General features: G+C 48.0%; 1 protein-coding gene and 7 non-coding genes across 9 annotated transcripts; 7 read left to right on the plus strand and 1 right to left on the minus strand.

Moving 5' to 3' along the window:
* The first annotated feature begins 8,003 nt into the window (after positions 1 to 8,003).
* Positions 8,004 to 8,095, plus strand: Trnai-uau (transfer RNA isoleucine (anticodon UAU)). Its single transcript is given in 2 exon segments — positions 8,004 to 8,041; positions 8,060 to 8,095. It is a non-coding gene; the product is annotated as a tRNA-Ile (tRNA).
* Positions 8,096 to 8,186: 91 nt separating this feature from the next.
* On the plus strand, positions 8,187 to 8,278 carry Trnai-uau (transfer RNA isoleucine (anticodon UAU)). The gene is given in 2 exon segments: positions 8,187 to 8,224; positions 8,243 to 8,278. It is a non-coding gene; the product is annotated as a tRNA-Ile (tRNA).
* A 273-nt stretch (positions 8,279 to 8,551) lies between these two features.
* Trnai-uau (transfer RNA isoleucine (anticodon UAU)) lies at positions 8,552 to 8,643 on the plus strand. The gene is given in 2 exon segments: positions 8,552 to 8,589; positions 8,608 to 8,643. It is a non-coding gene; the product is annotated as a tRNA-Ile (tRNA).
* Positions 8,644 to 8,734: 91 nt separating this feature from the next.
* Positions 8,735 to 8,826, plus strand: Trnai-uau (transfer RNA isoleucine (anticodon UAU)). Its single transcript is given in 2 exon segments — positions 8,735 to 8,772; positions 8,791 to 8,826. It is a non-coding gene; the product is annotated as a tRNA-Ile (tRNA).
* A 458-nt stretch (positions 8,827 to 9,284) lies between these two features.
* On the plus strand, positions 9,285 to 9,376 carry Trnai-uau (transfer RNA isoleucine (anticodon UAU)). Its single transcript is given in 2 exon segments — positions 9,285 to 9,322; positions 9,341 to 9,376. It is a non-coding gene; the product is annotated as a tRNA-Ile (tRNA).
* Positions 9,377 to 9,652: 276 nt separating this feature from the next.
* Trnai-uau (transfer RNA isoleucine (anticodon UAU)) lies at positions 9,653 to 9,744 on the plus strand. Its single transcript is given in 2 exon segments — positions 9,653 to 9,690; positions 9,709 to 9,744. It is a non-coding gene; the product is annotated as a tRNA-Ile (tRNA).
* A 92-nt stretch (positions 9,745 to 9,836) lies between these two features.
* Positions 9,837 to 9,928, plus strand: Trnai-uau (transfer RNA isoleucine (anticodon UAU)). The gene is given in 2 exon segments: positions 9,837 to 9,874; positions 9,893 to 9,928. It is a non-coding gene; the product is annotated as a tRNA-Ile (tRNA).
* Positions 9,929 to 18,527: 8,599 nt separating this feature from the next.
* On the minus strand, positions 18,528 to 20,195 carry LOC135373266 (uncharacterized). 2 transcript variants are annotated; one of them, XM_064606503.1, is made up of 4 exons: positions 19,546 to 20,195; positions 19,231 to 19,263; positions 18,887 to 18,942; positions 18,528 to 18,794 (listed from the first exon to the last, which is right to left on the minus strand). In XM_064606503.1, the coding sequence occupies exons 1-4, from the start codon at positions 19,810 to 19,812 to the stop codon at positions 18,635 to 18,637; spliced, it is 516 nt and encodes a 171-aa protein (XP_064462573.1). In that variant the 5' UTR covers positions 19,813 to 20,195; the 3' UTR covers positions 18,528 to 18,634. The 2 variants fall into 2 exon arrangements, with proteins under 2 accessions (XP_064462573.1, XP_064462567.1); XM_064606497.1 differs by having other exon boundaries at positions 18,528 to 18,809.
* Between the last annotated feature and the right edge of the window lie 7,247 nt (positions 20,196 to 27,442).

The following is a 27,442-nucleotide window of genomic DNA, read 5'->3' on the forward strand; positions in this document are numbered from 1 at the left end:
TGCGTGAAAGTCACGGATCGTGGAAAAAACGATTTAAAGTGGAGGGACAATGGCGAAAACTATCCCCGATAATAAACTGGCTAGATTGCGCGACATTCGGTCGCATCCTAAAAGGAAGTTAGAGGAATGGCTGGAGAAGGGTGTATCTAAGCCCGAGTTTTAACACGAATTCACACGAGGTGTGTGCAGTATGCACTTAACTTGTTTTGTATTGTGCAATAAACAAAAAAAAAAGGACCCGATGGCGCAATGGTAGCGCATCTGTCTCATTCCACTTCCGGCGTTCGTCCGTAGCGGACGTAGGATTAGCTCGCTCCGAGCGGTGTCAACGGCGTCTAGCCGGGTTGAAGATAGGCCTAATGTCACTGTAGCTGAATACAGGATGATTCTGCCTACTATTACCCCAAGGTAATTTGTTTTGCAACACTGGTATCATGGATGCGGACCCGTCGGCTAAGCCGTATAAGATATTGGACTTTGACGCGCATTTGAAGGCAGTGGTAGACAGGAAAGAAATCGCAGCTTTGAAGCATACCGCTATAATCATGAGTGGGCCATTACGCTAAACGACGAGACGCAGAAAGAGAAACTGCTGCAGGTGAAAGATATCCTCGTAAAGGGCAAACGGCGCTTACTTATAGACCCGAATGCGAAGGAAATATCTATCAAGATGCACTGCATGTCGCCACACTTGCCAAATGAAATGATTCACGAAGCTATGATGGAGTACTGCAAAGTCATGGACGTCGTTCGTGAAAAATGGGAATGCGCAGAATTTGCGGGCATTGAAACGACGACAAGGATTGTTAAGCTTCGGCTCGGTGAAAATTGTACTGTGGAATGCATTCCCTACATAGTTAACATTAGAGGTGACCCCGTTCTTCTATCAGTGCCAGGGAAACCGCCGTTATGTTTACGTTGTAAAGAAATTGGGCACATCCGCGCCCACTGCAAGGCGATATGGTGTCCGCAATGCAGAAAGTTCGGTCACGAACCGGAAAATTGCGTGGAAACATATGCGAGCAAGACACGTCGACACAAGGGCTACATCCTTTCAGAGTATATGATGAACGCAGACGAAAGGAAGAAAACCGAGGAGGTTCATCTAGATGATAAGAAGGATGCAGAGACATGGAAGCGAAGCACCGCTATCAAGTAGTGAACTGACGGAGATAGTGCCCGGAAATAACGATATCACTCAGGAAAGAGAGGATGATGCGGAGGCAATAGAAGTTGCGGAAGCTACAATCAAGCGACCTTAAAAATATGGGCAAAAAGCAAGGAACAGATCAAGGAACAAAGGCGGGATGCCTGAATGGAGAGTCGCTGGAAAAAAGCAGGTGCAATGAGATCGGCAATTTCTTTGGAAGAGGTCGGAGCGTCCCAGGAGGACGGTTTATTTACGGACATTTAAACAGCACTGACATACCTTGACGCATAAAATGTACAAAGAGAAAATCAGATTTGGCACGCTCAACGTGTGCAGTCTCATTAGGCGCGAAAGGAAGCACTGGCTTATGGGAACAATAAACAAACATGATCTGGCTGTCATCTGTATACAACAAACCAAGTGCTCGCCTGCTGAGCAAGAAAAAGATCTCGTGAATTTTTTTAAGCACAGTTTTTGGTGCTACCACTCGCAAGGCAGCGAGCACAGTGCCGGAACTGCGATACTTGTTACAAAAGGGCGGAAGTTAGCCGGTGGTGGCAGGATGCCCTGTGGCGATGCCGGAGTGCTATTGCCGAGTGTGTACCGAAGGCAAAGACGACTTGGGTTCAATTTCTGGGAACCCTTGAATAGATCGAAGCAACTGTGAGGGCAACAGAAGACAACGCATTGTGCGACTCTTTGAGGGTGCCCTTGCAAAACATCAAGACACAGAAAAATAATGCCCGAGAAATAGAGAGGCGTGGCCTGGTAAGCCTACAGTAGGGAGCCCCAGCCTGTCTTGGAGAAGGGAAAGAGAAGCAACCTGAACTCATTGTCAGGCGGATGGATTCTCAGGTCGTGAAGTGGGGAAGAGCAGACTAGCTTCAAATATGCGCCTGCCAAAGACCACCCGAGCAAGACCCACATAGGAATAGGATCGCTGTATTTCAACCTTTGAATAAAAAAAAAGGTAGCGCATCTGCCCCAGATCAGAAGGTTACATGTTCACATCACGTTCCTTTTTACATTTTTGTCCTGGAAGGCCTGAGCACTACAAACGGAGGCGCTTCAAGTTACTGACCTATATCCTGCGTACTTGTATGAGTCCGCTCGGGACTACACACGACATGCTGATATGTTCGGCCGGACCCGATGGCGCAATGGTAGCGGACTCTACTTACGGAGCTCGTTGAGTACGGTTGTGGGAGTATGAGCTCCAGCGGAGCAGCATCAACGGCTAGGCCTAGCCGGGTTGAATCATCGTCACTACAGGCTAATACGTCTCAAGGAACTTACAAAACCATCATGCCTACGTTACCCAAAGGAGAAATCTCTCGTAATACGGTTTTCCTGCATGCCGACCCGTCGGCGCGACCGTACACGGTTCAGGATTTTGTGGAACCGCTTCGAAGGGCCGTCAACAACAAGGACATCGCAGGATTTGGATCGTATCTATTCAACCATGTTTGGATCATCATCATGCATTCTGACGAAGAGAAAGAAAAACTGCGGAAAGCAGGTGAGCTGACAGTTAAAGGAAGACGATGCATTGTGGTCGACCCGAATTCCAATGTGATATCCTTGAAGCTACACTGGCTGCCGACAAATGTTCCAGACGAGGTTATGCGGCGTGCTTTATCGGTGTACCGAACAGCAAAAGAAGTTGAGACAAAAATGGAAACTGCCAGGTCTCGAGGGAGTAGAAACGACGGCACGTTCCGTGGTTTTGCATCTCAAGGAAGGTTGCACGACGGAAAGCATCCCTTATCAACTAAAAATTATGGGAGCGACGGTGCTCGTGTCTGTACCGGGGAAGGCACCTTTATGCTTGCTGTGCAAACAGGTCGGACACATACGAAGTCAATATCGAACTGAATACTGTAGAACATGTAAAGGTTTTGGGCACATTGCTGAGGACTGCGTCCGTTCCTATGCCTCAATGACAAGGGGTGCAGCGCGAAAACCAAACGCAGACATGGTAATGGATGTGCAGGACACAGAGGCTACCATGCAAGACAACGAAGAGCCTATGTAGAAGGCAGGCGCTTCCGACAGCGCAGAGACTGAAACTGAAGTTTTGGAAACGGTGCAGGAGACGGACAAGGAACGACAGGGAAAGGAGCAGCAGCGAATGGACTGGTCTCGAGAAGAGGACCCGCTAGGAAAAAGGAAAGGGGTTGATACCGAAGAAAAGGTGGGAGACGCCTGGCAGGACCAATCCGAGAAGTGGCAAACTACACTGAACAAGAGATCGAGGCAAGGGCCTCAGTCTATGACGCAGTTGCACTAGAAGAAGCGGGGTCATCCCAGCTCGATGACCCAGGATTATTTTGATCGGAAGAGCATGAGGGCAGTTTCAGCCGAGTGAGAAGATGACAAGACATCGTCACATCAAAGTTGCAACACTAAACGCTGTCAGCCTCCTTTCGGGAAGACGGAAGCATTGGGTGGCGAACTTGTTATCATCCCCAAACACAAACAGACTGCCTTCAGGAAACCGAAGTTGCAATTGCAGATGACGAAAAGAAACTGGTCATTTTTTTTTAAATTGAACTCCTGGTGTTTTCCGTCCGCGGCAATCGGAAGCAGGGCTAGAAGCCTTATCCTCGTTAGAAACAGCTCGGGACTTGTGGTGGTGTACAGTGTGCTTGATCAAAGCGGGCGGTTAAGTGTGGTGGACTGTGAGCATGGGCAAGGAAGACATCGATGACAAAATATCTTGGAGTTCACTTTAACGGGCAAGTTTGTGCGGAGGAGATGTGGACAAAAAAACTAAACTCTGTGGCCGGCAATCTAGTTCAGTGGCACGGCAGATACATTTCCGTGTCAAACAGAGCCTACGTATGCAACTCGGTGTTGTACCCTGCCCTTCTCTACGCAGCGCAGTGCATCAGTGTCAACGAAAGCGTCTGCAACAAGTTTCACAGGAAATGTGCAACCTTCATACGGAGATCACCGATGGAGAGCGTGAGGAGGGCAAACTTATTATTCAGCCTAAGGAAAGGAGGAATCGGCTTGGTGAACCTTGCCATTAAACTGAAGCTCCACAGGTTCCTGTACTTCAGGGATCAAAAGGACCCGTTCCTAAGAGCGGCAACGCAAGCCCTCGGTAACGCGTACCTCAGGCGGTGGACGGTGACCGTACGAGATGTTTCTCGGCGTGCCAAGGTTCTGGCCTTCTACAAGGAAATTGCGGAAGCAATAACGTTTTTTGAAACACTGTTTTCCTGGGAGTATCTTGAAAACGTAAGACGGAAAAGGCTGTATTGGGATACAGTTGCTGCTGTCCTACCGACTGAACTGTATAGACAATGCTCACTTCCCCAAAGTACGGAAGGCGTCCTGAAGAGAGTAAGAATATTCTAGAGACTATTCTCTCTCTAGACTCTATTGTATTCACTAGAGGGTCAAACTTCCGTCTCACAATAAAATCACATCTAGTGATGGCCTCCGGTTCAATTTGGCTGACTCATGTTCCCCAGTGACGCAACAGGTTAGCGCGCCGTACTTATATGACAGTGATTGTGAGCAATGCCGAGGTTGTGAGTGCGATCCTCACCTGGGGAAATACTTTTTGTAATACTAAAGGGTCAAACTTCCGTCTCACGATAAAATCACATCCAGTGATGACCTCCAGTTCAATTTGGGGCGTATATGTTCCCCAGTGGCGCTACCGGTTAGCGCGCGGTAATTATATGACAGTGGTCGTGAGCAATGCCGAGGTTGTGTGTTCGATCCGCACCTGGGGAAAGACTTTTCGTAACACTAGAGGATCCAACTTCCGTCTCACGATAAAATCATATCCGGTGATGACTTCCGGTTCAGTTTGGCACGCTTACGTTACCCAGTGGCGCAACCGCTTACCGCGCGGTACTTATATGACAGTGGTGGTGAGCAATTCCGAGGTTGTGAGTTCGATCCTCACCCAGGGAAAGACATTTTGTAAGACTAGGGGGTCCAACTTCCGTCTCACGATAAAATAATATCCAGTGATGACCTCCGGTTCAGTTTGGCACGCTTACGTTCCCCGGTGGCGTAATCGGTTAGAGATTCTGCTTCCGGCAGCGGTTGCGGTCGGATGTAGGGAAATGGGCTCCGTTGGAGCTGCGTTCAACACGGCTAACCCTAGCCGGGATGTAGCGGCCGGTGGACAAAGACGAAGATGGCCACGCGCCTGGAGCACCTGCCTCAGTTCCGCCGGCGCGGCCATGGAGATAGGCCACCGTCATCGCCTCTCCGTGGTAGCATCGCCGGTCGGGGCTCATGTAGAGGAAGACCACCGTCCTCTACATTTGGTGACCCGAACTACGAACACCTCAGTTCGGTAAACAATTCGGCCTCTTCAACCATCCCAAATTTCGCAACAGTTTCACCGGCATGGTGCTGAGCACCCCATCCTGGAAGCCTCTCAACCTTACGACGCCCTGCGTTCACGCAACGACCGGACCATTCAACTGCGACTCGACTCCTTCGAACCGTCTCATCCACACGCCACGAACTGGTCACATTTCCAAAGACTTCTTCTGCTCGGCAAGACCACAGCTGTACTGCAGACGCCGTATTGCGAAGCACATCCCTCCGGCGCACACACGCGCCTCACAGCTTCATCAACCATCACTTCAGCCCGATGCTCACCGCACCCCGGCGCTCCTTCACTGCCGGCCGCGACACCCGAGCTTCGCGCTCACCTGCCGGTCGCGGCAGTCGCGGCAACCGACGCCACGGCACACTTCAGCCGGCGTCTCGGCGTCTCTCAACGGCTCCCACAGCCTCACCCTCTCCTCCTCTGGGACTCTCAGAGCTTCGGCTCCCGTGCCGGTAGCGGCACCCCAGGACCTCCACTTCCCCAGCGCCTCACTCTTTTCCTCGCTCTTCTCGGGCTACCGGATCTGATTACTCATCAGCTGTGATGCTTCGCCATCGTCTGCAGTGCCGTCATCATGTTCAACCTTGCATGCTAACCACGGTCGCCCTCGCTGCCCTCCTCCAGTGAAGTCGCGGACATCATCTGCTTTATCACCGCTCCGCGTCTGAGGGGGGGAGTGATGTAGCGGCCGGTGGACAAAGACAAAGACGAAGATGGCCACGCGCCTGGAGCACCTGCCTCAGTTCCGCCGGCGCGGCCATGGAGATAGGCCACCGTCATCGCCTCTCCGTGGCATACCATCATCGCCGGTCGGGGCTCATGTAGAGGAAGACCACCGTCCTCTACAGGGACACCATCAGCAACGTTCCAGTCAGTGCATCCTCTGGCAATTACAGACTAGTGTTACCGACTCTGCCTACAGGTAATGTGTCGTTGAATACTATATTTCTGCATGCGGACCCTTCCGCGAGACCATACCGGGCGAACGACTTTGCCGAAGGTGTCTTTTCTGTGATCTTGAAAGAAGACGTAGCCCAGTTTGGGGCGTATCTGTATAACCACGTGTGGGCGTTGACACTGCATTCAAGGCTGTCGAAAGAAAAACTAGTAGCGAAGAAAGAGATCAGTGTGAAGAATAAAAAGTGTATCATCCCGGATCCCAATCAAAAAGAAATCTACATGTCGGTGCATTGGCTACCTATGCACGTGTCTGATAATGCTGTGAGCAATGCTCTTACTGCGTACGGGAAAGTTGAAAAAATAGAACGAGAACGATGGAGATCAACAGCTTTCGCAGGTGCTGAGACGACGACGCGCAAGGTTGGGATAATTCTGCGTGGCGGGGTGTCCGTGGAGGGCATTCCTCATGTTATGAAGATAATGGGAGGCCAGGTCTTGATAGGTATACCGGGAAGACCGACGCTGTGTCTCAGGTGCAAGAAGGTGGGGCACCTAAGGAAGATATGTAAAGCCTCCTGGTGCAAAACATGCATAAATTTCGGCCACGTTGAAGATGACTGTATTAGTACCTACGCTGCCAAGACGAGGGCAACTGCTGAAAATATGACGGTAGCGGAACTAATGGACGTGGACGAAAATGCACAAGCGGGGGCAACGTCGCAAGAGAAAAGAGAGCACCAGTCTGAGCCAGAGCGGCAGACGCGAGCACAAGGAGTCGATGTCGAAACAGCCATGCTGTCGGAAAGAAGGATCAATGAGGACAGAACGAGCAGCGTCGGTACAGATAAGAAGCTTCTTCAGCAGAAGGCAACGACTCTCGAAGCAGCAGGTCATCCTCCAGAAGACACGAAGGTTGTGCAACATGAAAACAGTCTTCCCGAAGCAGGGAGCTAATACAACATTCTTCGTGGTGCCCAGCACAGAATCAAGCGCAAGCACCGAGCAGCAGGACGCAAGTCCAAACAGCGGCAAAGTTTTAGAAATCGATGAAGGACATGATATGGGGGGGAGTGACGGAATCGGTGCCATCAACGAACAGCAAAGTAAGCATAAGAGCCTCAGACGCTGGAGGAAAAGAATTCAAGTGGAAGGACACCGGCACAAACTTCAAGAAAACCAGATACTCACCGGCGCACCTTATAACTCCAAAAGAGAGGAGACAAAGACTGCTCAAGGAGAAAAAAAGGTGCAATATACAGGAAGGACGACATCAAACTGCATACGCATCTTGAAAGGACGGTGCATCCAAGAAAGGAAAACCGGGCATTTTATACGGTATACACAAGTGGTGTATGATGTGATCAATGTGGTTTTAGACAAATAAAGAGCAAAAAGGCAAAAAAAAAAAAAGTGGCGCAATCGGTTAGCGCGCGGTACTTATATGACAGTGGTCCTGAGCAATTCCGAGGTTGTGAGTTCGATCGTCACCCAGGGAAAGACATTTTGTAAGACTAGAGGGTCCAACTTCCGTCTCACGATAAAATTATATCCAGTGATGACCTCCGGTTCAGTTTGGCACGCTTACGTTCCCCAGTGGCGCAATGGGTTAGCGCGCGGTACTTATATGACAGTGGTCTTGGGCAATGCCGAGACTGTGACTTCGATCCTCACCTGGGGAAAGACTTTTCGTAACGCTAGAGGGTCCAACTTCCGTCTCACGATAAAATTATATCCAGTGATGACCTCCGGTTCAGTTTGGCACGCTTACGTTCCCCAGTGGCGCAATCGGTTAGCGCGCGGTACTTATATGATAGTGGTCTTGGGCAATGCCGAGGCTGTGACTTCGATCCTCACCTGGGGAAAGACTTTTCGTAACGCTAGAGGGTCGAACTTCCGCCTCACAAAAAATTATATCCAGTGATGACCTCCGGTTCAGTTTGGCACGCTTACGTTCCGCAGTTGCGCAATGGGTTAGCGCGCGGTACTTATATGACAGTGGTCTTGGGCAATGCCGAGGCTGTGACTTCGATCCTCACCTGGGGAAAGACATTTTGTAAGACTAGAGGGTCCAAATTCCGTCTCACGATAAAATTATATCCAGTGATGACCTCCGGTTCAGTTTGGCGCGCTTACGTTCCCCAGTGGCGCAATCGGTTAGCGCGCGGTACTTATATGACAGTGGTCGTGAGCAATGCCGAGGTTGTGAGTTCGATCCTCACCTGGGGAAATAACTTTTTGTAACACTAAGGGTCCAACTTCCGTCTCACGATAAAATTATATCCAGTGATGACCTCCGGTTCAATTTGGTGCGCTTACGTTCCCCAGTGGCGCAATCGGTTAGCGCGCGGTACTTATATGACAGTGGTCGTGAGCAATGCCGAGGTTGTGAGTTCGATACTCACCTGGGGAAACACTTTTTGTAACACTAGAGGATCCAACTTCCGTCTCACGATAAAATTATATCCAGTGATGAGCTCCGGTTCAATTTGGCACTCATATGTTCCCCAGTGGCGCAACCGGTTAGCGCGCGTTACTTATATGACAGTGGTCGTGAGCAATGCCGAGGTTGTGAGTTCGATCCTTACGTGGGGAAATGACTTTTTGTAAAACTAGTGGGTCCAACTTCGGTCTCACGATAAAATTATATCCACTGATGACCTCCGGTTCAGTTTGGCACGCTTACGTTCCGCAGTTGCGCAATGGGTTAGCGCGCGGTACTTATATGACAGTGGTCTTGGGCAATGCCGAGGCTGTGACTTCGATCCTCACCTGGGGAAAGACATTTTGTAACACTAGAGGATCCAACTTCCGTCTCACGATAAAATTATATGCAGTGATGAGCTCCGGTTCAATTTGGCGCTCATATGTTCCCCAGTGGCGCAACCGGTTAGCGCGCGGTACTTATATGACACTGGTCGTGAGCAATGCCGAGGTTGTGAGTTCGATCCTCACCTGGGGAAATGACTTTTTGTAAAACTAGTGGGTCCAACTTCGGTCTCACGATAAAATTATATCCACTGATGACCTCCGGTTCAATTTGGCCCGCTTACGTTCCCCAGTGGCGCAAGCAGTTAGCGCGCGGTACTTATATGACAGTGGTCGTGAGCAATGCTGAGGTTGAGAGTTCAATCCTCACCTGGCGAAATGACTTTTTGTAAAACTAGAGGGTCCAACTTCGGTCTCACGATAAAATTATATCCACTGATGACCTCCGGTTCAATTGGGCCCGCTTACGTTCCCTAGTGGCGCAACCGGTTAGCGCGCGGTACTTATATGACAGTGGTCGTGAGCAATGCCGAGGTTGTGAGTTCGTTCCTCACCTGGGGAAATGACTTTTTGTAAAACTAGAGGATCCAACTCCGGTCTCACGATAAAATTATATCCACTGATGACCTCCGGTTCAATTTGGCCCGCTTACGTTCCCCAGTGGCGCAACCGGCTAGCGCGCGGTACTTATATGACAGTGGTCGTGAGCAATGCCGAGGTTGTGAGTTCGATCCTCACCTGGGGAAATGGCTTGTTGTAAAACTAGAGGGCCCAACTTCGGTCTCACGATAAAATTATATCCACTGATGACCTCCGGTTCAATTTGGCCCGCTTACGTTCCCCAGTGGCGCAACCGGTTAGCGCGATACTACAGCATCACGACCTGCATGACGTGGGAATAGGAACAGAAGATTCAGTGATTAAATTTACGCATTGGCAAGGTACATCGCACGCAAGGTTAGACCGAATCTATATCTCCGGCAGCATCTTCTCCTTTGCAACAAGATATGACGTCACGCCATTGGCCTTCACGGATCATGCTTTTGTAAGCGTGCAGATAAATCCAGAAATGGGAAAAAAGAACCGGAAACGCAATACTGGCTGGAAGATGAATGAGAGCATCATGGAAGACCCAATCTTCACATCAGATATTAATGATCTGATTGTCAGAGTAAAGGAAAAGGGTTTAAGCGCCCCAACCTGGGAAATTTTTAAAGAAGAAGTACGTGTCAAGGCAATTGAGCACTCTGAAAGAAGAGCAATGGAAAGGAACCTGGAGTTGAAAGCGTTGACGAGAAGCTTGCTGACGATATTGAAAGAGGAAGAGAAAACACACGGTCTTTTCACTGCAGATATAAAAGACGTCAAACAGAAAATTTTAGAACGAATTCGAGAACGACATGTTGGGGCGCAGATACGAAGCCGCCTGGGAGCCATTGAGCGAGACGAAACCCCGACTAAGGTTTTCCTTTTACGGGAAAGACAGCGTGCAAGACAAAATGAGCTCGCCAGTTTGAACGTTGATGGCACAGTTCAAGTAGGGGCTGAGGCAGTGCAGGCTGTGTTGCACGAGCACTACCAAAACATATTCAACATGAAGCAACCCGCTCCCCGATCCAACACTGACCTTTTCGAGAACATGCCGCAGGTGACTAGGAACGACAAAGTGAAGGCAGAGGGAAGGATAACGGCGGAAGAAATATCGAGCGTAATAAGGAAGCTACCGAGGAACAAGGCGCCGGGACCCGATGGGCCGGGCGCGGCCTTCTACAAGGAATTCCACGCAGAGCTATGCCCGATCTTGGAAGCCGTTTTTGAGGATATCAGGATCCGAGGTTTGATGACACCATCCATGAGAAAGTGCCACACAGTGCTGATACCAAAAAGAGCGAGTCACAAGGGAGTACCCACAGTATCGGACCTGCGGCCCATTAGCCTACTATGCACCGACTATAAGATCCTTGCGAAGGTGCTGGCTCGACGACTGGACAGCCTGCTGTGGAAAATCATCGGCAAACATCAATCCTACGGAATCAAGAAAAGATCCATCGCTACCAATCTGCATTTAATGCGCACCGCCGCCGAAATCGCAAAAGCTACAGGATTGAAACTCGCAGTGTTTCAGTTGGATCTAATGCAGGCCTTCGACCGGATGTGCCAAAAGTTTTTATTCGAACTTCTACACTATGACGGAGACGACTTGCAGCAATGGGTGCAGATATGCTACCGGGACATTTCAGCTCAGCTGATCATAAATGGAACTGTAGGACAAAGATTCGCCGTGACCAACTCCGTGCGGCAGGGGTGCCCTATGTCCCCCACACGTTTCTCCCTATACCTAGAGCCACTGTGCCGGGCGATTATCAACAGCCAAGAAGTCAGGGGTCTCCAACTAGGACAAGAAGAAGTGAAGTTGCTTGCTTTTGCTGACGATATCGCTTTGCTGTGCCGAAGTGGGAAGCATATGGAAGCTGCGCTGGAGATCCTCCAGATTTTTTGCAAATCATCAGCAGCGAGACTGAACTTCAAAAAATCTAAGGGATCATTTGTTGGCGATTGGGAAGCGAAATCCCGGAGCTGTTCGTCCATCGAGTGTTCGGGTGAAATTGGGAAGTATCTGGGCGTGAACGTGGACGCGGATGTAGCAGACGCTCAGAACTGGCAAACAAAGCTAAACACACTTCAAGGCAAGCTCCAACCTTACAGAGGACGGCTGGTTTGACTCCTTCATCGGGGATTTATATGCAATACAGTGCTCTACCCAACGGTGCTTTACTCGGGTCAAGCAATTCCGGTTGACTTACCGACGGTACAGCGTTTTCGCCGGGTATGTGCCACATTCCTGTGGGAATCCAAGTTTGAATGGATGCGGAGATCCAACATCTTCTGGCCCCTACAGGCAGGAGGGCTTGGCGTGGTCAACTTCGACTTGAAAATAAAGGTTCAGCGCTTCATGTTCTTCAGGGATGAGTCGAGACCTGAACTGCGTGCGGCAATGCAAATGTTGGGAACTGTGCACCTGAAGCAATGGATTGTGAGTACAGCTGCGCTACAACTGAGACCAAAGGCGTTGAAGTTCTACCCGCAGGTAGAAGAAACCATACAGTTTTTTCTTGAGAAGTTTTCTTAGGAGTACCTAGTAAAAGTCAACAAGAAAACACTGTACTGGGACAGTGTGGCCAGTGTTTTTCCCCCACCGCTCTACCGACAGAACTATTCGGCCACTAAGGGGCACGACGTGCTGAAACGTCTCAAGAAGCTTCCAGTACCCAATGAACCAATGTTTTTTTTGCCCGCTTTCATGTAGAGGTGCTTCCAGTTAAGCAATGGCTCCAGGTTAAAGGCTTCTACGTGCCATAGGAAGCGAAATGCCATGCATGCAGCGAGATAGTGACACTCAGACACGCCTTCTACGACTGCAAGAATGCTCTTTTGTTCTGGAGCGACTTGCGAGCATCGTTGCAAGTGAGCGAAGACTTTTCATACGAGAGCCTAAAGTTTCTGATATTCCCGGATTCTGAACAGACCGAACTGTTGAGTGTCATCGCAACAGCGGGACTACACGCCATTTGGAGAGCACGGACTGGTCGCGTTGAGTGTGACCCGAGAGCACAGGCATCAGTCACGTACCTCAAAACAAATTTAATGTGGACGCTGTCGCTACTCGGACACAATAGGCTGCGGGAAGAAGAAGGCTGGAAGAGACGAGCACCAGCAATAAGGGCTCTCCATCCAACGACTTTTGGACGACACATGAGGTAGAGGACCAGAAAGCGGAAGCGGTACTGTGGCAACATATGGCGGGTTAAAGTGCAGTATCATGTAAGATGCGGGAATGGCGGAGAATGATGTTTTTTAGATTGACACCTACACATAGAGTATGTACCGTTTTATGCGAATAAACTAAAAAAAAAACGCAATGGTAGCGCGTCTGACTCCAGATCAGAAGGTTGCGTGTTCAAATCACGTTCGGGTTACGTTCATTTTTACATTTTTGTCCTGGAAGGCGTGCACACTATAAACGGAGGCGCTTCAAGTTACTGACCTATACTTGTAGAGTCCGCTCAGTGACTACACACGACATGGTCATATGTTCGGCCGGACCCGATGGCGCAATGGTAGCGGGCTCTACTTACGGAGCTCGTTGAGTACGGTTGTGGGAGTATGAGCTCCAGCGGAGCAGCATCAACGGCTAGGCCTAGCCGGGTTGAATCATCGCCACTACAGGCTAATACGTCTCAAGAAACTTACAAAACCATCATGCCTACGTTACCCAAAGGAGAAATCTCTCGTAATACGGTTTTCCTGCATGCCGACCCGTCGGCGCGACCGTACAAAGTTCAGGATTTTGCGGAACCGCTTCGAAGAGTCGTCAACAACAAGGACATCGCAAGATTTGGATCGTATCTATTCAATCATGTTTGGATCATCACCATGCATTCTGACGAAGAGAAAGAAAAACTGCGGAAAGCAGGTGAGCTGACAGTTAAAAGAAGACGATGCATTGTCGTCGACCCGAATTCCAATGTGATATCCTTGAAGCTACACTGGCTGCCGACAAATGTTCCAGACGAGGTTATGCGGCGTGCTTCATCGCTGTACGGAACAGCAAAAGAAGTTGTGAGAGAAAAATGGAAACTGCCAGGTCTCGAGGGAGTAGAAACGACGACACGTTCCGTGGTTTTGCATCTCAAGGAAGGTTGCACGACGGAAAGCATCCCTTATCAACTAAAAATTATGGGAGCGACGGTGCTCGTGTCTGTACCGGGGAAGGCACCTTTATGCTTGCTGTGCAAACAGGTCGGACACATACGAAGTCAATATCGAACTGAATACTGTAGAACATCTAAAGGTTTTGGGCACATTGCTGAGGACTGCGTCCGTTGCTATGCCTCAATGACAGGGGGTGCAGCGGAAAAACCAAACGCAGACATGGTAATGGATGTGCAGGACACAGGGGCCACCATGCAAGACAACGAAGAGCCAGTGCAGAAGGCAGGCGCTTCCGACAGCGGAGAGACTGAAACTGAAGTTTTGGAAACGGTGCAGGAGACGGACAAGGAACGACAGGGAAAGGAGCAACAGCGAATGGACTGGTCTCGAGAAGAGGACCCGCTAGGAAAAAGGAAAGGGGCTGATACCGAAGAAGAGATGGGAGACGCCTGGGAGGACCAGTCCGGGAAGTAGCAAACTACACTGAACAACAGATCGAGGCAGGGGCCTCGGCTAGGGCTAGGGCAGTTGCACTAGAAGAAGCGGGGTCATCCCAGCTCGATGACCCAGGATTATTTTGATCGGAAGAGCATGAGGGCAGTTTCAGCCGAGTAAGAAGATGACAAGACATCGTCACATCAAAGTTGCAACACTAAACGTTGTCAGCCTCCTTTCGGGAAGACGGAAGGATTGGGTGGCGAACTTGCTATCTTCCCCAAACGCCGATGTTATGTACTGCCTTCAGGAAACCAAAGTTGCAACTGCAGATGACGAAAAGAAACTGGTCATTTTTTTTTCAATTGAACTTCTGGTGTTTTCCGTCCGCGGCAATCGGAAGCAGTGCTAGAAGCCCTAACCTCGTTAGAAACAGCTCGGGACTTGTGGTGGTGTACAGTGTGCTAGATCAAAGCGGACGGTTAAGTGTGGTGGACTGTGAGCATGGGCGAGGAAGACATCGATGACAAAATATCTTAGAGTGGACTTTAACGGGCAAGTTTGTGCGGAGGAGATGTGGACAAAAAAAAACTAAACTCTGTGTCCGGCAATCTAGTTCAGTGGCACGGCAGATACATTTCCGTGTCAAACAGAGCCTACGTATGCAACTCGGTGTTGTACCCTGCCCTTCTCTACGTAGCGCAGTGCATCAGTGTCAACGAAAGCGTCTGCAACAAGTTTCACAGGAAATGTGCAACCTTCATATGGGGATCGCCGATGGAGAGCGTGAGGAGGACAAACTTATTATTCAGCCTAAGGAAAGGAGGAATCGGCTTGGTGAACCTTGCCATTAAATTGAAGGTCCACAGGTTCCTGTACTTCAGGGATCAAAAGGACCCGTTCCTAAGAGCGGCGACGCAAGTCCTCGGTAACGCGTACCTGAGGCGGTGGACGGTGACCGTACGAGATGTTTCTCGGCGTGCCAAGGTTCTGGCCTTCTACAAGGAAATTGCGGAAGCAATAACGTTTTTTGAAGCACTGTTTTCCTTGGAGTATCTTGAAAACGTAATACGGAAAATGCTGTATTGGGATACATTTGCTGCTGTCCTATCGACTGAACTGTATTGACAATGCTCACTTCCCCAAAGTACGGAAGGCGTCCTGAAGAGAGTAAGAATATTCAAGATAACGACAGGCTCAAAGGACTTCTTCTTCCGCTTCCACTGGGAGGTGCTTCCCGTGAAGACGTGGCTGAGAAGGAAAGGTTTTGTAGTCCATTGGACTCTGAGCTGTGCTGTTTGCCCTGATCAGGATGAGACACTGTTACATGTGTTTCTGCTCTGCAAGAGGGCCACACAGTTCTGGGGAGCCTTCAAAGACTTCATGAATCAAGATGTGGAGCTGCGGTAGAGCCGCATGAAGTTTTTGCTGTTTGGTAGCGGACACGATGGGGACGGTATGGCATCACTCGTTGTCCTCAGGTTGCATTCCATATGGCGCTTCACGATGGACGAAGTCGAAGGACAAGAAGAGCCCACGCCTCCTCTGGTCTGATCCCAACAGAAGCTCCACTGGGTCGGAAGCGTGCTCATAGGGCGAAGAGCTAGAAGGGCCCTGGAAGGCAGCCATCGACCAACTGAAAAGGGTGAGCTAAACCTCCGAAGGCAAGTGTACGGAATGGGAAGGATGCGCAGTGCAGTGTAGCTGGCCGTGTCGACCAGGCACAAGCTTAATTCTTCCCTGGTGTTTTCCGTCCGCGGCAATCGGAAACAGTACTGAAGCCTTATCCTCGTTAGAAAGAGCTCGGGACTTGCGGTGGTGGTTCACAGTGTGCTAGATCAAAGCGGACGGTTAAGTGTGGTGGACTGTGTGCATGGGCGAGTATTTGGTACGGGTGATCTGCGTCTACGCTCCAAATGCCCCCCCTCCCCGGAGAGGAGAGACTACTTCTGTTCGCTCAAGCAATTCGTTAGTGTCCCTTGGAACGTCCTCTTGTGCGGAGACTTCAACTGTGTCTTAAAGGGACAGTCGCATCGACCACAGATCGATTCCGAAACCACAGTGAAATGAGATTCCCCGTCCTTCACTGACCATGACTCCGAAAGTCCCGTTCCAATCGACGGAATACTTTTTGCATAATTCGTGTGTAAGCGGCGCTACAGCAGACGACGGAAGCGGGCGTCAAGCGGAACTCCCTGCTGAGAACCCTTAGCAACGTCACATGGAATCTGACCAATAAGAACGCGGCGAGCCAGAGGAGTCCCCGCGGCTTGCAGCTTGCATGAGCAAGGCCAGGGAGACGAAGGCGTAGGCACATACGGAGATGGCGGACTCGGAACGCGGAAGTGGCGAATCGTGCTGTTCAAATGCCTTTAGTAATAGCTCCCGTGACGCATATACATGTTTGATGACGGCCCATATTCGACGGATCCGCTTATTCTGCAAGTCGCTGGTGATGTACGTGCCGCAGCTGCGTTAGCGCAACAGAACGAACCTCAGGACCACTGCTTTAAGTTCGTTCATGATCGGAGTGCTCAATACTTAATCCCGTGACATTCACACTACGACGCAGGAAACAATCCAAGTGTTTGTGTGGCGTCTGTGTTCCTCAGGAACTGGATGAGTACCTATATGCTGCAGTGCTGGTGAAGTGGTAGAGTTGTGCAATGACGGCACGCACGCATCACACTTTGTTCCCAGCTCCCTGTCATCGGCCAGAACTTCTAGTGGTGTATCTACCGCATTATTGCAGCGACGATCACAGTCTTCGCCTACTGTGCCCATGATAGATAGGCACGTCGAGCAATCCTTATTTTCGTTGTTGTCGTCGTTGTTTGACCCACACGACGAATGCCCCATGAAAGTTACGAAGGCTCTAACCAACTGTGCAACTCAAGGGCCGGGATAGAATTAGAATTAGAATGAAATTACTATGCTACGTGTTTAGGAAAGTGTCCTTTCTTTTTACAGCTACGTCAGGTTCACTGCTTATTGTGTGTTTACAAGCTGAGTTTGGAGATTCCTTGGACCGAAAAACAGACGACAGATACCTGGGTGTGTCGTCCGCATGATTCGCCAACGTTTTTCCATCCTGGTCCTATCAGGACTATCATCTTTAGTGTGCCTCATTTCCTGTTCACACCTACACCATAATAGACTTACGTAGTTTCCAATTGAGAAGTGTGAAACAGAATCTGTGTTACCACAGTAATCCCGAGAAGTGCAAAGGAATAGGCAGGAGCAATAAACTACCTGGCCATAAGTGACAGTTATACTTTTAATGATAGTGTAATGCTTCTTATCGTTGGCAGTATTATAGCGTGTGAGGGATATAACACGTCAAATAATTTCAGGTAACGTTTCATAACTCACTAATGGTACAGTTACACCTCATTATCATAGTAAGTGATACATCTGTCTGGGAATGTCCAAAATTTGTCATTCCCATGGAAGATTGTTCTGCCTTGATACAGCAAAACAAATTTTGATACCTGCCATTGATCCAATTTTTTAGCACCACTGTCTTGAAAACAGCTTTCAAGACTGTAACTTCAGAGATCCTTGGCAGAGCATTACCTCTTGTCTATGTATTATAATAATTATTATAATGACAGGCAATAAGTTATGCAAATGTGAATAAAACTTTGTGTTGACTGAGTGTTGTCCATTCAAGAGCCATTGCACAAGTCCACATCCAACTCTTCACGCACAGATATTTATTATCTGCTATGCACAGACAGTTATCAGCGTGCACCACACTGGCAATGTCCCTTGGGATCTGAAGCGGGGACTCACAAAAATAAAATAAAGAGTTTTGTAAGTACTTCAATTGCAATGAAAACGGGACGATTGGACAGTAAATTGGACGGTTTCATTATAACAGTGGTACACAGGAAAAAAACTCGGGGTGTTGGGGGGGATCTGGATCGATCTCTGGGCATAACCAAGTGTAAAATTTTAGAAGGGTTAGTACATCCTGAAATGGCCCTCATGCCTCAGACCCCACTTCTCGATTAATGCACCTCCCTTTTACAGTAAGAGACCTCTTACTATCTACGGCATATCCTATCAAAGCTCACAGGACAGCAAATTTGGCCAATGCTTATGTGATAGTGCCTCGTAGAACATGCAGGTTTTCTGTTGAATTGACACTACATCTCTGGTAGCACCTTTAATGTCTGGAGGTAGGCGCATCATTTTACATTTAACCAGCAGTAATGTATAGCATTGCAAAAAGGGAAACAAGGGCTTAATCTCAACGCTGCATCAGCATCATTCATCATCTCACAATAGCGTTGTTGTTGTCAGCCTCTGCACAAAGATTTGGGTGGACCTGAAACGGACCTTTTTTTTTTCTTTTCATTTCCTGCTGTCAAGTTATTTTGTCTTGGCATGTAGCTGTGAGATGTCATTAGAAGCCATGAAGTCATTCTCTTTACTTCTTGAACTTGGATGAAGAAAGCACTGTTCTGGAAGATCCTAATTTGTCAGAGGCGTCGTAAAGGCATTAGTGTAAAAACCAGGTCTCTCAGCAAAATTGCCGTGCACACACGTACATTGTTTGATGCCGTTTCATGGATGGATGGGACTTGATCAGCAGCACCTGGTCCTTCTATAACACAGAACGTCAAAAGTGCACCTCAAGTTGGCTACGGCAACCGCAAAAACCGCCGCCCTACAGCACACAAACAGTTCACAAACAGAGAGATAAAAGGTAACTGGGAAGTGGGTTATGGCGCTTATGTTACGGACAGAGGTACTGTTTGTATAGTGCCTGTTTCTAACACCAGCACACAAACAGCGTCAGTTCTTCCTTTTAGTGATCGGGGTTCATAGTTTGCGAATTGTTCTGTGTCCAAAAATTGTAAACACATTATATGTATTTAAGTAATATACGTACCACTTGCGCTTGACCCTGTCGAACTGCCTGCAGCTGTAATACACATGAAAACCAATCATGTCTACCACATTCCACAAAAGTCACAGGTTCAGTAACAGTGAAAGTTTCATGATGACGCGTCCGACAACGAGAAAAGTCAATCACGTTCATATGAATGACATCACTTGAACTTGTTTATTGTATTTTATTTATCTAGCTATTAATCATAGGTTAGGGGATACCTTACGTTGTACCGATTTCGTCTTTTGCTGCTAAGTTACTCACGCGCAAGAGTGACAGACCCGATTGGGAAACTACATAGACATTGTGACTTACTGTCGAAGTTGCTGGCTCGCTTTGTTCGTGGAACACTGTCGGAACGGCGTCAAGTTTCAATTCGTTCCTTTTTTGTGTCAATCCAAGTTGCACTTCCATGATGTTCTCATCCAGGTACACATTATCGGTGAAATGCGAGGAGCATACACGGACAGCATGAACACTCCTTGCTTCATCTGGATACCCGCTAGTGATGTAGCTGCTTCCAACTTTCGCTTCGTCTGGGGTCTGGCTGTAGCTGTATCCTTGGCGTGCGAAATCAAACATCGAGGTTTTCGAAGGAAGTTTTCCTGGAGTCGGGAACGCTGCGTCGGTTTCCAAACGACATCCCACGCGAAGGATGCAAGCGTAGCGATAGTATCCGAGTCACTAGAAAGTGTCACATGTGAATACGGGCGACGTGCCGGAAAAAAACAAAGCAGCCCCAGACTTGGCGGCAGACGACAGCGTCCTTCACAGCGGATTAGCCAGATTCGACCTTGCGTCACGCGATGTTGTTGGCGCTGGCGCTTTCGAGGATCAAAACGAAACCGGATCTTTTAAATTCGATTCCTCATCACCCGGTCCGTTTTGGAAGGAGAAAATTTGGCAAATAGCTCGTGGTAGTGTACCGAACACATTGGTATTGGATTCGTAACCACGGTTCCGGATGCGACAGTCCCTTTAAGGAAAGAAGGCTGCAGTACCGGACTCTACTAAAAACCTACTAAATCTAGTAGTACAGTGTACACAGGGTACTCGTCTGGAACATTCGTCGGAACCACTGTAGCTTCAAGGATATCACACTGGAATTGGAGTCGACCACAATGCATCGTCTTCGTTTAACTGTCAGCTCACATGCTTTCCGCAGTACATGTTTGGCAAGGTTCACCAGGAGTGCAGTGGTTTTAATGTGGTTTTAATGCACTGATTTAAGACGAATAAAAGAAAAAAAACGGTTAGCGCGCGGTACGTATACGGCAGTGGTCGTGAGCAATGCCGAGGTTGTGAGTTCGATCCTCACCTGCCCAGGTGGAAAAACAAAGTGGAATTTCAAGTGGGTTCAGATGGAACCACTTTGTCAGCAAGGTAGGTTAAGATGGAACCACTTGGTCAGCAAAGTGGGTTAAGATGAAACCACTTGGTCAGCAAAGTGGGTTAAGATGGAACCACTTGGTCAGCAAAGTGGGTTAAAATGGAACCACTTTTTTAGCAAAGTGGGGTCAAAATGGAACCACTTGGTCAGCAAAGTGGGTCAAAATGGAACACTCCTCAGAAGTTCCTGCAGATTTCTTGGAAGACATCGATGACAAAATATCTTGGAGTTGACTTTAACGGGCAAGTTTGTGCGGAGGAGATGTGGACAAAAAAACTAAATTATGTGGCCGGCAATCTAGTTCAGTGGCACGGCAGATATATTTCCGTCTCAAACAGAGCCTACGTATGAAACTCGGTGTTGTACCCTGCCCTTCTCTACGTAGCGCAGTGCATCAGTGTCAACGAAAGCGTCTGCAACAAGTTTCACAGGAAATGTGCAACCTTCATATGGGGATCGCCGATGGAGAGCGTGAGGAGGACAAACTTATTATTCAGCCTAAGGAAAGGAGGAATCGGCTTGGTGAACCTTGCCATTAAACTGAATGTCCACAGGTTCCTGTACTTCAGGGATCAAAAGGACCCGTTCCTAAGAGCAGCGGCGCAAGTCCTGGGTAACGCATACCTCAGGCGGTGGACGGTGACTGTACGGGATGTTTCTCGGCGTGCCAAGGTTGTGGCCTTCTACAAGGAAATTGCAGAAGCAATAACGTTTGTTGAAACACTGTTTTCCTGGGAGTATCTTGAAAACGTAAGACGGAAATGGCTGTATTGGAATACAGTTGCTGCTGTCCTACCGACTCCCCTCTATAGACAATGCTTACCTCCCCAAGGTACGGAAGGCGTCCTGAAGAGAGTAAGAATATTCAAGATAACGACAGGCTCAAAGGACTTCCTCTTCCGCTTCCATTGGGAGGTACTTCCCGTGAAGACGTGGCTGAGAAGGAAATGTTTTGTAGTCCCTTGTACTCTGAGCTGTGCTGTTTGCCCTGAAGAGGATGAGACACTATTACATATGTGTTTCTGCTCTGCAAGAGGGCCACACAGTTCTGGGGAGCCTTCAAATACTTCATGAACCAATATGTGGACCTGCGGTGGAGCCGTATGAAGTTTTTGCTGTTTGGGAGCGGACCCGATGGGGACGTTATGGCATCGCTCGTCGTGCTCAGGTTGCATTCCATATGGCGCTTCACGATGGACGAAGTCGAAAGACGGGAAAAGCTCACACCTCCTCTGGTCGGATTCCAACAGAAGCTCCACTGGGTCGGAAGCGGCCTCACGGGGGAAGAGCTGGAAGGGCCCTGGAAGGGAGTCATCAACCAACTGAAAAAGGGATGAACTAAACCTCCGAAGATAAGTGTACGGAAGGGGAAGGATGGGCAGTGCAGTGTAGCTGGCCGTGTCGACCAGGCACAGGAGTGCAGTGGTTTTAACGTGGTTTTAATGCACTAATCACAATAATTTAATCACGAATCAAAGGGGGAAAAAACGGTTAGCGCGCGGTACTTATATGGCAGTGGTTGTGAGCAATGCCGGGGTTGTGAGTTCGATCCTCACCTGCCCAGGTGGAAAGACAATGTGGAATTTCAAGTGGGTTAAGATGGAACCTCTTGGTCAGCAAAGTGGGTTAAAATGGAACCACTTGGTTAGCAAAGTGGGGTCAAAATGGAACCACTTCGTTAGCAAAGTGGGTCAAAATGGAACCGCTTTGAAGCCAAACTGATTTGAAATAGAACCATATTGCTGTCAAAGTGTGCCCACTTAGACGTCCATGTGAGTCTAGTGGGAACTGTTGTGGGTTAAACTGGAACCACTTGGACTCCTAATGTACTGAAGTGGGACCCTTTTGAAGTTAGAGTGGTTTACACGGGTCCACTTGGGCGCCGAGAGGAACAATGCAACCACTTAGAAATCAGAGCTGGATAACCTCGGTGAAAGTGTAAGCATCGCTAGCGACGGAAGCAAAAGGAAGGCAATCCGATTTTGTCCGTGTCTTTAGAACCATGGCGGACGTTGTGGCGGTTGTGATGCATGCGGGAACGCGGGAATTCCATGGGTCTACTGAATCCTATCACAAATAATATATAGCTATACCGATTTTTTAGTAACCATATGCAATTTGTAGATTTGCGAAAGCCATTTCATAGGAGGTTTTGAAACTGAGTACAAGGTGGTTGTTACGACGAGAATCGCAAGTCCATCCAGAGTGTTAACGGTATAAGCCAGAGGTGAAAAGAAACGGACATGCACGCAATGAGGGAACACGCACTCTGGACTATACTAACAAAAAGGTTACAGCTTTTATTAACAGCTGCGTCAGCGAGCTGTCACTTTGGGTCACCGACAAAGGAATGTAGGATTTTACTGGACCTGCCGGTTTAGTGATACTCTTGCCTATGACTTTCACCTATCACAGTTATAGTTTTGTCTAAGGTAGTGCACTTGTTTTCATTTGTATCAACGAGCTTTATGGCGTATTTTCCGTGATGGCATCGCGTGGGCTTTGTGTGCGTCTGTCCACCTCGAATTTCGTGTAACAAAAACAGACGAGTCACGGTTGCACACCAGTGTAACCTGCTTTTATCTTCCATTTTCGTCATTAAACTGTTCGTAGTCCAGCGTGTGTGTCGTCAGTCATTCTTCGTCCATGTCTTTTCACCGCTAAGTCCATTCCATTCTGTAATATGAATGCCCCTGATGATGTAGTCATGATCATTTTCTTGGACTGCACATAATTCAGTGCGATACCAGTCAATTTTGAAGCGAGTTGATATGGATGCCTTTTGCATAAAACCGAAGTTAGTAAACATTCATTTCTGAAATCATTTTCTCTTACTGTACTCCTTGCCTCCACAGAAAGTCTTAAGTTATTGTGGAGTGGCCTCAACAAGAAAATAGCTGCCTGAAGAAAGACAGACGCCTCAAGAACACTTATGCCAATGTGTATGCTTAATTTTTGAGTGTACCGAGTTTGTTAAACTCAGTAATATTTCGAGTTTTGTTACAAGGAACATTCTTGTTTCCTTGGGCAACCTCCTCCTCATCAGTGCACACAGCAACTGTAAGTCGTGCTTGTACCTGGTGTTGGCAACAAATAAAAGCGTGCTCAGTGTTGGCATGCATTGCCCAACAATTTACTTTACTAAGACTTTATTAAGTGACTTAAGAATACATGTCTATGCAACAAATATGTATGTGCACAGAATAATTGATACACTTTTATAGGTTGCCATCAGTCACCATGTACTTGATTAGAACTGTGGATAATTTTGCGTATTAATTTCGCTTGAAAGATTTGTGGCATGTCATGCTAAAGGGGTGACATTTTGATAGACATGGTTCCTTGCAACATGTACACTTTATATTATACTCTAGAGCATGGATGAAAAAATGTTTTTCTACTTGTCATAGTTGGCGAAATGAAGCCCATGAATGCATGTACCCACCGGCTCTGATATCAAACCTTTAGTTGATAGTCCGTAAGAACACACTTCACTGTCAGAATCACTTACTGTGACTCGCTTACGGCAAGGTCGTCGGAAAGTGGGGGAAAAAGGGGCGGACGCCTCCGCTATTCTACCTAGGAAAATGGAGATCTCGCTCCAGCGTCTACTTGTTTCTGAAAAATGCTGGGAAAGGGATCAATGCAGGGAAGCCTATTTGCTGGTGAGCTTGATGACACGTGTAGCATACCTGCTGTCTTTGCCCAAGCCATGGTCAGAACACTTGGCAGAACCTTCTTATGCAACATTGCACTTGCCGAGAACAAAAATAAAAAAATAAAGGAACACGCTATCGCTTGCTTACTTCTATTTATCTAATCGCACTTAATGGAACAATCAAGCAAGCAAACTTTTACTTTGTGCTGCTCAAACGGCAATTTCCTTTTCACCTCAAGTTAATCAAGAGCACGAGGTGGCCTTCGCATATGTGCTACGCCCTTTACCATCATTGAATTGCACTGGCAGACTTGTTCGGCACATTAATGGCTCCTCTAAGACAGGTGAGGTCTCTCCCCCTTCTTGCTACGAAGAACATCCGATGCCCCTGCCATGACCAGTCCGAAAAGCGAACATTGAACCTCTGTCCGTACCATGGTAGCTCAGTCCGATTGCTTTTGTGTGAACTAGTAGCATACAGCCTAAAGAAGGTGCTGGCAGTGAATATCGAAACTGCTTGGGTTTCTATATTCTTGATGCCAGAGCCTGCACGACAATTACCCACTTTGTAGTAAAATTTGGAATACAGGATCACATTGGTGCAAATAACTGCATCTTACAATTGTCCGTAACAGCTTAAGATGAAGTGTTGCTACCGTTTGGTATTTATTTCTGTCTTTGTACTTCAATGCTGCTTTACATTGTTGCAAAATCAGCTGTGACTGTAAAAATCCGAAATAAAGGTACTATGCTCTTAAATATGTGTTGGCTGACTATAAGTGGGCTACAGAAGCGGAACCAGTTGCAAATGGTTCTTCAAAGTGGAAATATTTTCATAAACCACTTGCAAAAAATTTCCGCCTGGATGAGGAAAATCCTTTTGTAACACTGGAAGCACCAACACTCGTCTCACGATAAAATTATATCCAGTGATGACGTCCAGTTCAATTTGGCACGCTTATGTTCCCCACAGGCGCAACCGCTTAGCGCGCGGAACTTATATGACAGTGGTCGTGAGCAATGCCGAGGCAGTGACTTCGATCCTCACCTGGGGAAAGACTTTTCGTAACACTACAGGGTTCAGCTTCCGTCTCACGATAAAATCAGATCCAGTCATGACCTCCAGTGGAATTTGCCACGCTTACGTTCCCACTTTGGCGCAACCGCTTAGCGTGCGCTACTTTTATGCCAGTGGCATTGAGCAGTGCCGAGCTTCTGAGTTCGATCCACACCTGGGGAAATACTTTTTGTAATACTAGAGGGTCCAACTTCCGTGTCACGATAAAATCAGATCCATTGATGACCTTCAGTTCAATTTGACACGCTCATGTTCCCCACTGGCGCAACAGCTTAGCGCGCAGTACTTATATGACAGTGGTCGTGAGCAATGCCGAGGCAGTGACTTTGATCCTCACCTGGGGAAAGACTTTTCGTAACACTACAGGGTTCAGCTTCCGTCTCACGATAAAATCATATCCAGTGATGACCTCCAGTGGAATTTGCCACGCTTACGTTCCCACTCTGGCGCAACCGCTTAGCGTGCGCTACTTTTATGCCAGTGGCATTGAGCAGTGCCGAGCTTCTGAGTTTGATCCACACCTGGGGAAATACTTTTTGTAACATTAGAGTGTCCAGCTTCCGTGTCACGATAAAATCACATCCAGTGATGACCTCCAGTTCAATTTGGGACGCATATGTTCCGCAGTGACGCAACCGGCTAGCGCGCGGTACTTATATACAGTGGTCGTGAGCAATGCCGATGTTGTGAGTTCGATCCTCACCTGGGGAAACACTTTTTGTAACACTAGATGGTCAAACTTCCGTCTCACAATAAAATCACATGCAGTGATGGCCCCCGGTTTAATTTGGCTGAATCATGTTCCCCAGTGGCGCAGCCGGTTAGCGCGTAGTACTTATATGACAGTGATTGTGAGCAATGCCGAGGTTGTGAGTGCGATCCTCACCTGGGGAAAGACTTTTTGTAATACTAAAGGGTCAAACCTTAGTCTCACGATAAAATCACATCCAGTGATGACCTCCAGTTCAATTTGGGAGGCATAAGTTCCCCACTGGCGCAACCGTTTAGCGCGCGGTATTTGACAGTGGTCGTGAGCAATGCCGAGGTTGTGAGTTCAATCCTCAGCTCAGGATAGACTTTTTGTAACAAGTGTGACCTTTTGTAACAATAATATACGAAGTGTTGTAAACAAGCGTGACGGTCTTAGGTCAGTTATGGACTCATGTGATGCATCTATAGTTGCGCTGACTGAAACGTGGTTATCTGCATTAATCTCAAACCGTGAGTTATTTAGGTGTGAACGTGATTACAGTGTTTTCCGCGCTGATAGAGGCTCACGCACTGGTGGTGGTGTCCTCGTGGCAGTAGCCGTACACCTCAATGCAGTTATCGTGAACATTGGGTTTTAATATGTTGTCAACACGTCCGTTTTGGTTTGGGCGTCCTCCATCGATGGATCGACCATTCATGTGCAAACTTCATGATGTCCTTAATACGGTAGTTGTTCATTATCCAGGATTGCCTTTCCTAGCCGAAAAAAAGAAAACGGTCCACTTGGAATTTCTAATTGGTTCGAATGGGACCCAACAGGTCCCATGTCAAAACCTGTTGGATCGTTCAGTTCCAATTGGACTGTCCAGTTGGTAGTTGAGCACCAATTGGAAGGTCCATTTTGTTTCATGCACTCCAACTGGACACTCAACTGGACATCATGGGTCCAATTGGTCGTTTTGATAGGGAACGTCAGTTCCATTTGGTCTCTCGGTCTCCAATTGGTCCGCCCAATTAGCAGACAATTAGCAACTGTTGGCGCAATCGGCAACTGATTCCAATGTAGAGTTGTAAAGTAAGTGATGCTACTCAGTATTTCCAATACAATTAGTCAGTGCATGTCTACCTAAACTATTAATGCTATCAATAAGCAACAGTAATTTATATTAACAGTATTTTATATTTTAAGGATTAGTTCGTCCCCCGGAGAGCGAGATTTTTCGGTATAAATAGCAGAAAATGCGTAAATTATGTTTCATAGCCACAGCTGGATAGAATATAAAATGATAGCGGCAAAGAAAGTTCGTGGTTCTACATCGCACGAGTAAAGATTTCGCTGTCTTCACTTCAGTTTGAAACCGAAACCTTGATGCTA

This window comes from Ornithodoros turicata, chromosome 1, assembly GCF_037126465.1.
Source record: "Ornithodoros turicata isolate Travis chromosome 1, ASM3712646v1, whole genome shotgun sequence".
NCBI lineage: Eukaryota > Metazoa > Arthropoda > Arachnida > Ixodida > Argasidae > Ornithodoros > Ornithodoros turicata.

Excerpts from the sequence above, each read along its gene's own strand:
- LOC135373266 (XM_064606497.1), bottom strand. The coding sequence starts at position 19,812 with ATGTTTGATTTCGCACGCCAAGGATACAGCTACAGCCAGACCCCAGAC. Across the intron at positions 18,943-19,230 it reads GACAGGGTCAAGCGCAAGTG|AAGGACCAGGTGCTGCTGAT; the intron begins GTACGTATATTA and ends TCTGTGTTATAG. Across the intron at positions 18,810-18,886 it reads ATGAAACGGCATCAAACAAT|GATCTTCCAGAACAGTGCTT; the intron begins GTACGTGTGTGC and ends CTGACAAATTAG.